This window comes from Glycine soja, chromosome 20, assembly GCF_004193775.1.
Source record: "Glycine soja cultivar W05 chromosome 20, ASM419377v2, whole genome shotgun sequence".
In the NCBI taxonomy this organism is placed as follows: domain Eukaryota; kingdom Viridiplantae; phylum Streptophyta; class Magnoliopsida; order Fabales; family Fabaceae; genus Glycine; species Glycine soja.
The window spans coordinates 35,651,699-35,667,750 of NC_041021.1; the positions used below are offsets into that span (position 1 = coordinate 35,651,699).

Consider the following 16,052-nt stretch of genomic DNA (forward strand, 5'->3'; position numbering starts at 1 on the left):
GAAAAATTTCTAAAATAACATTTATTGAAATTTGATGTCATGAATAAAAAAGAATCCATAAAAATAAAATAAATTAAATCAAAATTATTTTAAGAATAATAATATTAAATACAAAAAAATTAATTAAATTAATTTATATTTAAGTCCAAATTAAAAGATAATTTTTTTTATATATAAGTATCTTTTATACAAGTTTTTTATTCTTAAAAGGAGAGAGAAAAGTGATATTTAAACATTTTTTTCTCTTTTTTATTACCATAAAGAAAAAGTTACAAGAGTGACTAATAAAAAGTTGGGCGTAAAATTATCTTTTCTCCTTAAAAGATAGCCCTGTCTGCTATGTGCATTTAACAAGCAAAGTGCATATGCAAAGTTCACATTCACAGCAAACCCTAAGAAAATGATGAGTATAGTATGCTTTAGTAATTAAATAAGGTGAAACTTTAATTTGTTAGGTAAATAAGTTTTATGTGAAAAAAACTGTATGAGAAACTCATCATTCATGAATCTTTTATATATTCCATATTTTTAAGGTGTATCAAACAAAACCACAGTGATTCACTTTCTTCCCAGCTGCAGAAAAAAAAAAAAACAGTCAAGGGTGAAAGAAAAAGGCTATGATTAAGAAGCAAATCCAATTGGGCGTGAGGTGGAAGCTTGCAAAACCATAATTTCCCTCCCCCAGAAACATCGAACACGAACTTCTTCACATCATGCAAGTCTAATCAATGATCCCATCATGTATTTAATAGCCACGATGTGAGTGGGTAGTAAAATAATAATATAAGAGAACCCAAATAAGAAAAGAGAACTTTTATTCTATGCAACATTTTTTATAATTAAGTGAAAAATAAGTTGAGAAACGAAAAGAAAAATATTATAGTGGAGCCAGATAAAAATACATATTATATGTTATTTATATAATTACAACTGACTAAAATATCTCATAATATGACTTCAACCAACAAAATATATGAAGGATTAAAAAAAACACTAGAAATCATAAATTAAATTAAAATGTATGACAGTTAAAATTACTCAGAAATTAATCCATTAAAAATACGCCCATCATCACCTTCTTTTTCCAAACACGAAGCAAAACGAAAAAGACACAGAAATCAAAGTTCTTACCCCTTATACATATACACTGAGCTAAGTAAAACATGCTTCCCTTCTTCATCTCCACAGTTCTTCATAACTACTCCAACTTTCTAAAATCTTTGCAATATTCTTTTCCCCAATTCCTAACATTTCAAACCAGAAAGACACCAACAGAATTCCATTAGATCTCAAACCAGCCACACATGACGATCTACATGAAGTCTCTCTCTCTCTATATATATATCACCCAAGGTTTTAAATTACAATATATCCAATATCAATTGTGAGTGCAACAATAAAGTTGTGATAAAAAAATTCTTTCACAACTGCAATTTAAAACCTTGGTTTCAATTCAGTAAGGTGGTCTTCCATGGCCATGAGCCCAAGCAAAAGCCTCATGGTGGCCTCCATTAGGGATAAAATTTGGTGGGAGATTATACAAAGCCAAAGAAGAAGGATCAGGAATCCCACCACTTGACAAGTGACCGCCACCACTATTATCACCATTACCACCACTGTTACCCATTCCAGGAGGAGACCCTCCCAGGGTACTCCCTCCATGTGCGCTAGCACCACCGTCATCTTCCTCCTCCTCAAGCGGCAACCTCTCATAGGTAGCATTAGCAAAAGTGGCAGCAATCACCATCACTGGTCCAGCTGCCACAAGGGAGCCCACAACGCTCCCTCCCACTACCTGACCCTGTCCTCCACCAAGATACACAGTGAGCCCTGTAGCTCCTGGTGGGGCAGGACCAGGTAGAAACGTCCCAGTTAGGGACAGAATCTCAAACCTTCCATGAAGTGCCACGACCGCTCCTGGCGCTGAAGGTTGGCGAAGAGTAACGTTGGCCACGGCACCGCTCCCACTGAGGACACACACACCACGCTGGCGCCTCCGTGCGAACTGGGCCACGCTTTCCGCAACGTCGGCACCGCCAGCAACCTCCATGACATGGCTTCTGAGGGAGTTTGGGCTGTCCCTGGTGACAAAGATTGGGGGTTTGGGCTTGTTTTTGGAACCAGGGGGTCTCCCTCTTGGCCTGCGTGTTCCAACCTCAACTGCACCCTCTTTGGGTTCATCACCGTTGTCTCTTTCATCTTCTTCGTCTTCCTCTTGTCTTTCTCTAACAAGGCTTCTTTCGTTGATGGAAAGGTCCATTTGGCGTTTGTTTAGGGTGGAAGAAGGTGAATTGGTTGCTGGGTCTACCCCTACACCCAACCCCACTTGATGGCCGGTCCACCAAGGATTAGCCAGAATTGCTGTTGAGTGTTGAGAGTGTTTTCTTTGAAGAAAAAAAATAAATAAAAACTTACAAGAGAAGATCTGGGTGAGTTCGGAGGTTTTCCCTGCTTTAGACTGAGTCGAACTGGGACGGTATTTTCTTACCCTATAATTTTTTGTAATGATAAAGAAAGAAGATGCATCATGACTCACTAAGACAATTTAAAGCTAGCACGATTAATTTGCTTGTGCTAGAACGCAATTTGCCAACTTGCTAGCTATGGCTTATGTTAGCAATAGGAGATTGATTTGGCTTGTGTTCTCGGGATTCAAGGGACAAGAAAAGTCAAACCTTTCACAGATTGGTCTTAAGAAGAAATTAACAAAGAGTGGTAGCTCTTGTATCCATGACCTAACATAATATGAACACATGGATGATGTTTTCCACTCTCTAATGGATGGAAGGGAAAGGGTAGATAGAGAAAGAGTGAGAAGGGAAAGGAAACGAAAGAGAGATAATGTGGTATGGTGCTTACAAGTTAGAGGAGAGGAATTAGATTCAATGACTCAAGGGAATCAAGTAAAGGGTGTAATGAAAGAGAGATTAATTAATTAATTAATCGATTAATTAATTGTATAAAAAGAGATGTGTTTTCATCATCTGATGGTTTGTATGTAGATCCGACGATCAAGAAGTGTTCTCCTTCTATTAATTTTGTTTTCAATTTATTTTTGCTTTTTGACTATTTGTATGAGGAAGTGATCTCGTTGGACGAAACATGGAACGGATGAAAAAGCCTTCACAGAATCAAGGACAATGATAAATATTAGAGATCTTAGAAAAAAGAGAGTAAACAAAAGCAAAGCACTTTAAAAGATAAGTAGAAATACATATATAGAAGAACATCACAACCGAAACTGTTTGAAAAGAGCTGCGGGAAAATGTATCAGTTGTTTTCTAGGGGTGAGCCATGTTGTGATTTGGGAAACTACAATAATATTTTTTTTTTCCTTATATTCACTCTAGCTAATACTGTTTATTTAATTTTATTTTCTTTCTTTCTTGTGGCTGGCATTACGTATGTAACGGTAAACAATGCCAACAACTGCTTTTGGAGGGCCTCGGAAATTAGGGTTTTTGTGGGGTCTCGTGCAAGTGGCCAGGTGGGGAGCGCGTCGTTTTCTTGGGCCCCAATATATTTACACATCAACGTTCCATTTGAGTAGAATTTCTTATCAACTCAAACTAAATTATATAAAGGACATTTGTTAGGTTAAATTTTAAAGTAAAGAGGTGAGTATCTTGTAAATTGTGGGGACATTCCTTATTTGTTCGTCAAGATATGATAAAAATAATAATGATAAGATAAGAGTGGAAGATAATACTAAGAAAGGATCAGTCAAATAATCAATATAATGTCTTGAGGTTGATAAATAATTACGTTTGTTAAGTATGTAATCAGAAATTTAATTTTTAAGTTTGTGTATATAAAAAAACAAAATATCTGTTAAATGATATTAATTTCTTAAATATATTTTATGATCTCTGAGATATTAGTCTCTCGATCTCAAGGAAAAATCCTTGAGTTAAAAAAATCAGTCTAATAATCTTTTAATATATATATAAACAATTTTTAAAACTTGCTAGTTTATCATTGAATCTCTCGGTCATTTTTTTTGGGGGGGGGGGGGGGGCGGGGGGAGAGAGAGAGAGATTTATAAGGGAATTGGAAATGTGCTTCTGCTTCGTCTATATAGATTTGGAGAAGTTTCAACAATGGCAATTAGTTTGAACCAGTGCTGGTGGATGGGTGATGCTGGAGGGCAAGATAATGCGGAGTTTCAAGCAGGCAGTGGTGGGATATGCTGAAAAGGTCAAATGGGGGTGATGAATAAGTATTTATTTTGATAAAATAAATAATTTTATGTTTTTTAGTGAGTTTGTCCAAATTGTTTCTACTTAAAAAAAAATTTCTGCTTATTTTAAGAAACAAATATCATGTGCTTCTTAAAAATACATTTATATAAAAATTACTTATTTTAAAGTTTTTTTTTTAAGTTTAAACAAATTCACTGTAAGGGTATATAGAGAAAGTTAGGAAGAAGAAATTGAAAGCTAATAATAAGTTAGTTGATTAAATTAGGTGTTTGGTAAAATGTGATATATAGAAAACTGGTTTAGGTTTAAAAATGACATAAAAGAAGTATTTTGAATAAGATAGTGAGAATAAATTAAAATGTAATTAGGAGATTCTGATTAACTTGGTGTATGATACTGAAGTGAGGCTAGAACCTATAATCTCATAGAAATTACTCAAATCTTTTTTGTCACAGGGCCGACTCCAATGACTTGGAGGCTCAAGCCTCAAACAATATATGAAATAGGTTTTTAAAAAAATATGCTAATAGCTATGAAGTTCTTTTTATCAAACAAATCTAATTTGGTTAAATCAACTTCTAAATAAGCTAGACATTGACTTAAAAAGCTTGTCAAACACATTAGGGAGACAATGAACAATAATTGTGAAAAGTAATAGATGGTGGTAACTTTTTTTATTTAAACTTTATAATAATGTTATTTATAATTCATTTGATCTCTTTTCATTTGTAAGTGTAGAAAAAATGGATCAAGCCATGATAAATTTATGTCAGATGTATTTAATTTTTTTAATTATAAGTGTGGTAGGACGACATGTGGTGTTCCCCCAACATTATGGTGGGATATTCCTACATAAGAATATTTTGCATTTGAGAGGGTGAAGGACATGTACTGCAGGGAGAAGCGCCCATGTTGGAGAACTTCGAAGCAATTTTTTTTTTTGGTTTTTTATAATGGTGATAATAAGATTTAAATTTAAGATCTTGTGCAAAGTATATTTAATTCTTTATCATTAAACTCATCCTAATGAGTTAACCTCCTAGCAATTCAGCTAGCACTATAATCAGAAGATTTAATTATTTATTTAATTTTTATAGTTATAAAAATTTTATGTTTTAATCTTTATACATAAAATTATCCATTTTGAACTTTATACATATTTTTAATTTTTTAGTTCATGTACATACACTTTTTATCTATTTTAATACCTATCATTTATATTCGTATGGACTAAAACAAATTAAAAATAATATGTACTTATAAGGATTAAAATAAATGATTTTTTATTATAAAGACTAAAAGTTAAAATTTTTGCAACTATACGAAGTAAATGATGAGTAATTAAACATGTACAAAACTATTTTATTTTTAACAAAGTAGTAGTAACTAGGAACTTCATTTTTAACAAAGACGATTTTATTCAGATTTTGGACGCATTAATAAGGTAAAATCTTGATTTTATGGTAGATTGGAAGGGACATCGAGTTTTTTTTTCAGATTGATATACATCTCCTTATGAGTGTATAAGATAGGTGAAAAAGCTGTAAATGAAGGCTGCATTTGATTGAAAAATGGGTTAAAATATTCTTTATATTTTTATTATAATAAAATTTGTTTTTCTAATAAAAAACAGTACCTTGAGTTTTGTGTGGGTTGTTTTCTAAGACTATTTCAACACGCGCAAGAAAAAAGTTCTGCACACTCTTATTATTTTAACATGTTAGATACAGTCATATAGACATTATAAAATGAGAAATTATGTTTGTACAACTAATGAACAAATTCTTATAACCAGAGATGAACAAAAGAAAGAAAAAATAAGGGCCACATACTCAAATTCCTACATGAATTCGTTAGGTATGCACAGTTAGGTATTTAAAATATAAAAAATTAAAATTTTGTCTCTGAATATATAAAATGCATAATAAATTTGTCTTATTGTTAAATTTTATCCTTTAACTTTAACTATAGAGATTACGTGGTAATTAATGGTTGTCACCTGTCATTCACGTGATTGTTATGTATTAAAAAATTAACCTTTTAATTTAATATCTTTAAATTTAATTACTTGTTGTTATTTTAGTCTCTACACTTAAATACTTATTGATATTTTTATCCCTAAACTTAAAACATACTGTCATTGCAAATTGTCTCAAGATTTTTTTAAAAAAATTTCAATAGAAAAAAGGATATTCTCATATACTTCATATATTTTTATATCTATATTTATTTGGTAGCATCATGATCTCTAAATTTAACATGTATTATCATTTTGGTACTAAACTTAAAATATACTGTCATTTTGATCCCAGAACTTCCACCCAATAAAGTTATTATCTTATATATTATTAATATGTGTAGAATGTTAGATAAATTAATTAATTAATCTATTTCATACAATAATGTTAATAAAGAAAAGGAAGAAAAATGAAAGTGTTAAAATCATTGTTATGATATTATTTGTTAGAATTTTAATTTAATAAAATATAATAAATACATTAATAGTGATTTTAAATATAAAATATAATATTTCTGATTTCTATATTTGATAGTCATTTTTCATTTAATTTTTATCATAATGAATAATTGTTATCATTATAAACAAATGTCATTTATTATCGTTATGCTAATAATTTATATGTATTGTGAGACTTAATTAAAAATTCAAAAGTATTTTCAAGAATCAAAATGATAATATAAAGTTCAAGAACCAAAATATCAATAAATAGTTAAGTTTAGGAACTAAAATGATAATAATTTATTAAGTTTCCAAATTAAAAAGTTAACTTTTTGATACATGACAACCATGTCAATAACACATGACAATGATGTAGATGACACATGATAGACATAAGCAATCAGATCATCACTAGTAATGTCACGTAGACACATCTATTTGAATTAAGGGAAAAAATTAATGATAACATTTTTTGCACATTTGGGAGCAAAATTTTAATTTTTTTTTTCAAGAACCTAACTATCATCATCTAATAAATTCAAGGACAAATTTGGATATTTAGCATGATGAAGGTCTAAAAAAATATTTATAAAAATTTATTCTATAAATAGTACTATAACTCTTATTAAATAGTACAATGATAGGTCTTAAAAGAGAGTAACCAAGGAAGAAAACAGAGACCACAAGTTGGCAAATACCAAAAGGCAAAAGCACAAACACATGAAAACTGGAATCAAGAAAGAAAAGCCTTAATTTTATAGAAGAAAATTTGATAGATAGTACACAAATTATTCACCTGAAATCATGGATATGTAAAAATAAGCAATATATATTTGGGGCACAAGATTAATCCTTTATTGCAAAAGGCTTTGTCATTCAGACACTACAAAGAACGATGTTAAGCAGTGAAAATGAAGAGGTTTGTTTCTTTTATATTTTCCATTACCATTTGCAACTCTTGACAAAAAGGTTGATGGCAATGCATAACTCCAATTAGCATTTCCTTTTCTACACAATTTCATTCTCAAATTCGTTCCATCTTCTTGCTTTCCATGCTTCTTAATTTCTTGCCTTTTTTATTCATTGAAAACTTTGTTATTTATTTGTTTGATGATCTTCCAGCAGGAAATAGATCGAACATAGGAAAACGAAAACTATTGGTAGAAACAACAGCACTTCAACTAATTCCTTCTTCTCTCGCCTCCTATGGCTTTTTTATTCAAGTTTCGAAAAAGAAAAAAACTTTATACGTATATGTGTGTATGTGTGTGTGTGAGAGAGAGAGAAAGAATAGCATGTAGAAAATTTTGCTTCTTTTATGTTTATTTATTTGCTTTGGTTCAGTTGTTGAAAGTTGATAATGCATGGAGGAATTAAATTTGCAGAAAAGTAAAATTGAAAAGGTAAAATAATAAAAACAAAACTGAAGATGTGAGAAGGACTGAAAGTGCTGAAAAGAAGAAGGGTTGAGTCTTGAGTACATGAAAGCATTCTTGCAACTAAACGTCTAAACCTGCTTATGCTACTTAATATATATATTGAAATAACTAGGCAATCAAGTTATAGATATATATGTACAAGCAAAGATATCATGATGTTTTGATGATGCTAAAGAAATGCGCTTTTCAAGTTTGATCCAAAACAAGACTCCAAGAAATTCAAGATAAATGATGAAGTTAATCTCTAGAGTCTTAGAAAGAAGTTTTCAAATTGATGATACATAAGTTATGATCAAAGGTTTTTCTCAAAAGCTTTTAAAAGATATTTACTCTTTGGTAATCGATTACTAGTGACTGTAATCGATTACCAATGGCCAAAATGCTTATTAGAATGCTTTAAAATGTTTAATATTTTTTAAAGTTTGTAATTGATTACACAAGGCTTGTAATCGATTATCAGAAGTTTTTGAACATTTTAAAACAACTTTTAGAAATTTGAATTTAAATTTCAAAGCCTGTAATCGATTACAGAGTGTATGTAATCGATTATTAGAGTTAAAATTCAAATTTCAAATGTGAAAAGTCACAACTCTTCAGAAAACAACTGTGTAATCGATTACATCATTTTGGTAATCGATTACCAGTGAGGAATTTTCTAAAATAATTCCTAACAGTGATTTTGAATGGCCATCAATACATAGGTGACTTGGGACACAAATTTTCTGAGAGAGTTTTTCTGAACTGAAATGTTTTGTCCTCTCAAAAAGGATTCCTTGGTCTAACACTTGCATATTCAATAAGGAATCTTAATTGATAATATCCTTCTCTTAAAGAGAGAAACTTCTTATTCAAAGAAAATTGTTTAAGAGACCTTCGGTCTCTTAAGTTGTAAGGATTCCTGAACACAAGGGAAGAGTTATTCCTGTGTGGTTCAGACTCTGTAAAAGAAGTTTTACAAAGTGAAATTCTGATACCGATGACAGATGTCGTACCGGATGTCACGACATCACGCTTCAGAACATGCAGATTATATTTGGGAGTATGAACAGATTAAACAAGTAAATAACACAAGAGAATTGTTAACCCAGTTCGGTGCAACCTCACCTACATCTGGGGGCTACCAAGCCAGGGAGGAAATCCACTAAAATAGTGTTAGTTCAAGGTCTAACAGCCACTGTTTACAACCTTCTCACCTAACCACTACCCGTGCGACCTCTACCTAAGAGCCACTCTTAGATATGAGAACCCCTCTCACTCCCTCTCAATCACACTCCCGTGTTTACAATCAAATCAAAAACACACCAGAGATTGCTCTCTGAACAAAAGAGATCAACTCTACACACTAGAGATCAACTCTACACACAAGAGATCAACTCTACACACTCAGGTCCAACACTTGATGTTAGGGTACCATCAAGGTGGCTCACAAAACACTCAAGTCCCAAAACTCACAAAATAACTCTTCAATCCCGGACTTGGTACAGAACTCGTGCAGCCTCCATGTTTTTATAGCAGTGTGTGTGTCTGGGCTGCAACAGCTTGTGCTGGATGAGATCTATCATTCTTCTGAAAAATCTGCACTTAAAGATCTAAAAGATACAGTTTGATCTTTTAGTTTTTATCTTTAATCTTTAATCTTTAATCCCTGAACGAACTCTTCTAGTTTGTAATTCGAACTTTAATTATCTTTTAATTCGTTCCTAAAGATAGATCATCTTATCTCTTGCTAACTGCACAATAATCTGTTAAAGATATAACAGATTTATATGTCTAGTATTTTCGGGCCAGATGTCCTGGACATCGTATCCGACATCGTGGATCCTGCAGCTTCAATGCTTTTAGCAACTCCAGTATTTTCGGGCAGGATGTCCTGGACATTGTATCCGACATCGTGGATCCTGCAGCTTTAATGCTTTTAGCAACTCCAGTATTTTCGGGCAGGATGTCCTGGACATTGTATCCGACATCGTGAATCCTGCAGCTTCAATTCTTCATTTGACATTTCATCTTGCCTTGTGCATTGTGCATCCCGATCTTATTCCTAGTCATAACGTTGGACATCATGTGCAGCAACTCCAGCTTTCCTTCATTGCCTAAGTGTTTATGTTTTAACAAAATCTTAGCCAATCTTTTAAAGCTTAGTAAAGCTAAGCACTAACAATCTCCCCCTTTGGCAAATTTTGTCTAAAACATACTTAGACACTTCCTGAGCAGGTACGAGCAGTTATGCAAGTGAGATCAGCAACTTTCATTATCAGAGTAATCAAGCACAGCGGAATCTGTAGTTTAGACAAGTTGCAAGTCGTTTCCAGGATGTCAAGACATCTCACGTGACATCAGCTTTCTGCTCCTGCTCCCCCTGTCTCCATGCTTACTGCAGCATCTTCTATCAGCTACTAGTCTTTTGCAGGATGTCGAGACATCTCATGTGATATCAGCTTTTTGCTCCCCCTGTCTTCATGCTCTTACTGCAGCATCTTCTATCAGCTACTAGTAGCTTACATCAGTCATCATCAGCAGCAGCAGTCTCCCCCTCAAAATCATGAATCATGCATACATCGTATCATACAACTCCCCCTCAGAGTCATACAACTCCCCCTCAAAATCATGAATCATGCATACACCGTATCCTACTACTCAAAATCATACATCATGACTGCTATTGCATACATATTAATACCATTACTCCCAAATCATGCATATGACTATTACTCCCCCTTTTTAGACAGAATTTGACAAAAGTAGAATGCATGAGCTTAAGGTGCAAATATGACAGACCCATAGTAACCATTGTTCAAAGGGACATGCCCCTTTAGCTAGTAAAAAGCAAAAAAACATAAAGGTCTGATGATCATGGGGTGGCTTCAGAATCATCATCATCATCTGAATCTGTATCCTCTGCTGCATCTTCCTCTGCCTCTGCTGCAGCATCTTCTTCCTCAGCTGCTTCTTCTTCTTCCTCAGTTGCTTCTCCATCATCAATGCCACTTTCTGAGAGCCTTTTGATCAGTCGTTCCAGTTCCATCTTCTTCTCTGTGGTGGCTTTGATGGTTGCTTCCAGCACCTTGCATGTGTCCTTGAGTTCGGCAATCAGAGCATCCTTGGACACAGCACCTAAAGCAGCAGCTTTCCCTGATGTCGAGACAATGTCTGGGACATGTGTCCCCTCAAACAGTTTGTAATGCAGGGATAGAGGAGATTCTTTCTTCATCACAGAGTCAGTGTAGTTTAAAATATTGGGATGTTGACTCAACATAATGCCACACAATACAGTTGGGAAGGCAATGGGTAATTTGACAGCAAAGGATTCTGAGTGCTTAACAGTTTGATCAAATATATAGTTTCCAAAATTAAATTTGGACTTGGTTCCAACAGCATACAGAAATTTACCCAAACCTGTGGCAACAGTGGATGTATGATTAGTGGGTACCCAGTTTGCAGCTCCAATCCTGTGCAGGATTGCATATTTCACACTCAGCTTCCCTGCAGACAGCTTCCCTTTCTTTGGCCAATGCTGGATTTGTTTGGCAGTGATTTCCTTGGCAATTTGATGCTCAGAAACAGTAATGTCCACCACTCCATCTGTTGGTCTGCCCAGGTATTTGTTGATCACAGCAGGGGAGAATCTAACACATTTTCCTCTGACAAACACTCTTTGATACTCATCACTCTTTCTGTTTGTTATGTCAGAGGGAATGTTGACAATGAATTCCCTGACTAGACTCTCATAGCAATCTCCCAACTTGGTGACAGTCTTCAGCAGTCCAGCAGCCGTGATGAGGTCCATGATCTCCTTGCAATCCAAGGCAGCTCTTCCCAGTTCTCTTTCCAAGGCAAGTCTGCGTTGATACACGAATTTCCACCTTTCAGCATTGCCAATGGAGTGGAATGAGATGTTGTCCAATGGTGCATCAGGGACATTTTCAGGCACCTTTTTCCCAGATTTCTTGGCCCTCTTTGATGTCGAGACATCTAGTTCGACATCATCATCAGAATCAGATGAGGAAATTTCTTTCCTCTTCTTGGAAGGAATCGCGACTTTGCTTCGTCTGGATGAGGTAGGAGTGATTGGAGTGCTCTTCTTCTGTGCCATAGTCTTGATTCGTCCAGACCTCTTAATGGGGGTTTTCCCTTTCGGCTTTGTAGTCTTTCTGCAATGCCAGGTGCCAACTTGTTGGCAATGGGTTCTTCATCAGATTCTACTTCTTCCAGGTCAATGAGGTCACCTGGAGCAGGTTCTGGTGCCCTTGGTGCAGGTGTCTCCTTTGTGGTTTGATCCTCTTCCTCTGTTGATTCCTCTTTGCTGGGTGAAGAGAGGACTTCAGTATTTGGGGTGGAAGATGTCGGAACATCTTTCTCAGCATCAGGAACAGCAACATCTGGGGTGGAAGATGTTGGAACATCTTCATCAGCATCAGGAACAGAGGCATTTTTCAGAATGTTACTCACAATGCTGCGGATCTTCTTGTCCATCTCCGTGTCTACTTCCCTAGGACTTGTTGCAAGGCTAGGGTTTTCAGCAATCTTCATACCCTGTTGTCGTTTGGGGATCAGTTTTTCAGGAACAGGGGCTGAACCAGGAATCATTTGTATGGGCTGGATATTGAATTCAGGTCGTTCCTGGTTTGATGGTGCTTTGGTGGATGATGGAGATGATGGTATAGCGGATGAACCAGGAGCTGAAGTTTCTTTTGGTGAGGTAGCCATGGAAAAGCAGAGCGTTTGGAATGGTTTCGCAAATTTCTGAGAGCTGTTGGGGAATGCTGAAACCGAGATTACCACGAAAATATAAGTTTGAATGAGGAATGTAGAAGGACGTGTGAAGCAACGGTCGAATTTGCTTTGGTTCATTAGTGAACGTGCTATTAATGTTAAGTGATTCGTTTGGGCACGTTCAGATATCAGTAGCTGCTATAATTCCTCTAGCAGACAAATGCCCAGCTTGCCCCTCAGTTTTTCAAACTGTTTTGCATCCAATGCCTTTGTGAAAATATCTGCTATTTGTTCTTCAGTGTCAACATGCTCCAGTGTAATAACTTTATCATCAACAAGCTCTCTAATATAGTGATGTCTAATGTCAATGTGCTTGGTTCTGCTGTGTTGCACAGGATTTTTAGAAATATTAATAGCACTCAAGTTGTCACAGTATAATGTCATGACATCTTGTTCGACATTGTACTCCTTGAGCATCTGCTTCATCCAAACTAGTTGTGAACAGCTGCTTCCTGCTGCAATATACTCTGCTTCTGCGGTAGATAGGGACACACAGTTCTGCTTCTTGCTGAACCATGAAATAAGATTGTTTCCCAAATAGAAACATCCACCAGAAGTGCTTTTTCTGTCATCTGCACTTCCAGCCCAATCAGCATCACAATACCCAATCAGCATTGAATCTGAACAATGACAGTACATAATCCCATAGTCACTGGTGCCATTTACATATTTCAGAATTCTCTTTACTTGAGTCAAGTGACTTATCTTAGGATTGGCTTGATATCTTGCACAAACACCTACTGCATAGGTGATGTCGGGTCTGCTAGCTGTTAAATATAGTAAGCTCCCAATCATGCTTCTGTACAGACTTTGATCAACACTGGTGTCAGCTTCATCCTTTGACAGCTTCAAGTGAGTAGGTGCAGGTGTTCTTTTATGGCTGGCATTCTCCATCCCAAACTTCTTGACAATGTTCTTTGCATACTTGCTTTGTGAGAGGAATATGGAGTCTTCCATCTGCTTCACTTGAAGTCCCAGAAAATAAGTCAGCTCTCCAACAAGACTCATCTCAAATTCAGATTGCATCTGTTGAACAAAATGTCGAAGCATCTCATTCGACATCCCTCCAAACACAATGTCATCAACATATATCTGTGTTATCATCAAGTTTTCAGCATCTTGTTTGACAAAGAGAGTCTTGTCAATTCCTCCCTTCCTATACCCTTGCTGAGTAAGGAACTCTGTTAGCCTTTCATACCAAGCTCTTGGAGCTTGCTTCAATCCATAGAGAGCCTTCTTGAGCCTGTATACATGATCTGGATGAGTTGGATCTACAAATCCCTTTGGCTGCTCCACATAGGCTTCTTCATTCAGGTATCCATTCAGAAACGCGCTTTTCACATCCATCTGGTACAGCTTGAATTTGAGGATGCAAGCTACACCAAGTAACAATCTGATGGACTCAAGTCTAGCAACAGGAGCGAAAGTTTCATCAAAGTCTACACCTTCAATCTGAGTGTAGCCTTGAGCAACAAGTCTGGCCTTGTTTCTGGTTATAACACCTTCTTCATTGGTTTTGTTCTTGAAGATCCACTTGGTGCCAATCACATTAGTTCCCTCGGGTCTAGGAACTAGCTCCCAGACTTCATTCCTTTTGAATTGCTCCAATTCTTCTTGCATAGCATTGATCCAGAACTCATCAGTCAGTGCCTCTTTCACATTCTTGGGCTCAATTTTGGAGACAAAGCATGAGTTGGAGACAATCTCAATCTCCCTTGATCTTGTAGTGACTCCTCTGTTTGGATCTCCTATAATCAGCTCCTTGGGGTGCATCTTCTGGATTCTAATGGAGGGTCTCTTGTCAGGTTGGTTGATGTCTGATTCATCTGTAGCAGGATCAGAGTTTTCTGCATTTTCTGCACTTTTAGCTGTATCTGCTACATTGTCTCCCGATGTTCTGACATCTTCTTCGACATCCTTCTTTCTTGCTGGAGTTAGATCATCAACAACCACATTGATGGATTCCATCACAGTTCTGGTTCTGGAATTGAATACTCTATATGCTCTGCTGTTTGTAGAGTATCCCAGGAATATCCCTGCATCACTCTTGGGATCCATCTTTCTCCTTTGCTCTCTATCTGCCAAAATGTAACATGGACTTCCAAAGATGTGGAAGTGCTTGGCAGTTGGCTTCCTCCCTTTCCAGATTTCATACAGTGTGGTTGGAGTCCCTCTTCTCAGTGTGACTCTGTTGTGGATGTAGCATGCTGTGTTCATGGCTTCAGCCCAGAGATTATAGGGAAGTTCTTTGGCATGAAGCATGACCCTAGCAGCCTCTTGCAAAGTCCTGTTTTTCCTCTCAACTATGCCATTCTGTTGTGGTGTAATGGCTGCAGAGAACTCATGAGTGATGCCTTCAGATGTGCAAAATTCAGTAAACCTGCTGTTTTCAAACTCTCTGCCATGGTCACTCCTGATTCTCTTGATGACACAGTCTTTTTCTCTTTGAAGTCTTAGACTCAACTCCTTGAATACTTCAAAGGTGTCTGATTTTTCTCTGATAAAGTTGACCCAGGTAAATCTGGAGAAATCATCCACAACAACATAGGCATACCTCTTTCCTCCAAGGCTTTCAACTTGCATAGGCCCCATCAAGTCCATGTGAAGTAGTTCCAGCACCCTGGAAGTGGTCTGATGTTGAAGCTTCTGGTGGGACATCTTGACTTGCTTTCCAATCTGACATTCACCACAAATTCTGCCTTCTTCTATTTTCAGATTGGGAATGCCTCTAACAGCACCTTTGTCAATGATTTTCTTCATGCCTCTTAAGTGCAGATGTCCAAATCTTTGATGCCATATTCTGACTTCATCTTCTTTGGAGGATAGACATGTGGAGGAGTAACTGGTTTCTTGAGGTGTCCATAGGTAGCAGTTGTCCTTTGATCTGCTGCCCTTCATTAGAACTTCACTCTTCTCATTTGTCACCAAGCATTCTGACTTTGTGAAGTTTACATTGAATCCTTCATCACACAGCTGACTGATGCTGATCAAGTTTGCAGTCAGTCCCTTCACCAGCAGTACTTTGTCCAGACTAGGAAGTCCATCATGGACTAGCTTTCCCATTCCAGTGATCTTTCCTTTAGAGCCATCTCCAAATGTGACATAGCTAGTGGAGCAAGGTTCAATGTTCACCAGGAATTCTTTGACTCCTGTCATGTGTCTGGAACAGCCGCTATCTAG

At 36.1% G+C, this 16,052-nt stretch overlaps 1 protein-coding gene across 1 annotated transcript; it reads right to left on the minus strand.

Annotated features, from left to right (window-relative positions):
* Positions 1–952: 952 nt before the first annotated feature.
* On the minus strand, positions 953–2,545 carry LOC114402045 (AT-hook motif nuclear-localized protein 20-like; the record flags this gene model as incomplete). The annotated part of the gene is made up of 1 exon (XM_028364588.1): positions 953–2,545. A coding segment is annotated over one exon (1,092 nt), but the record flags the coding sequence as incomplete, so codon positions are not given.
* Positions 2,546–16,052: the final 13,507 nt, after the last annotated feature.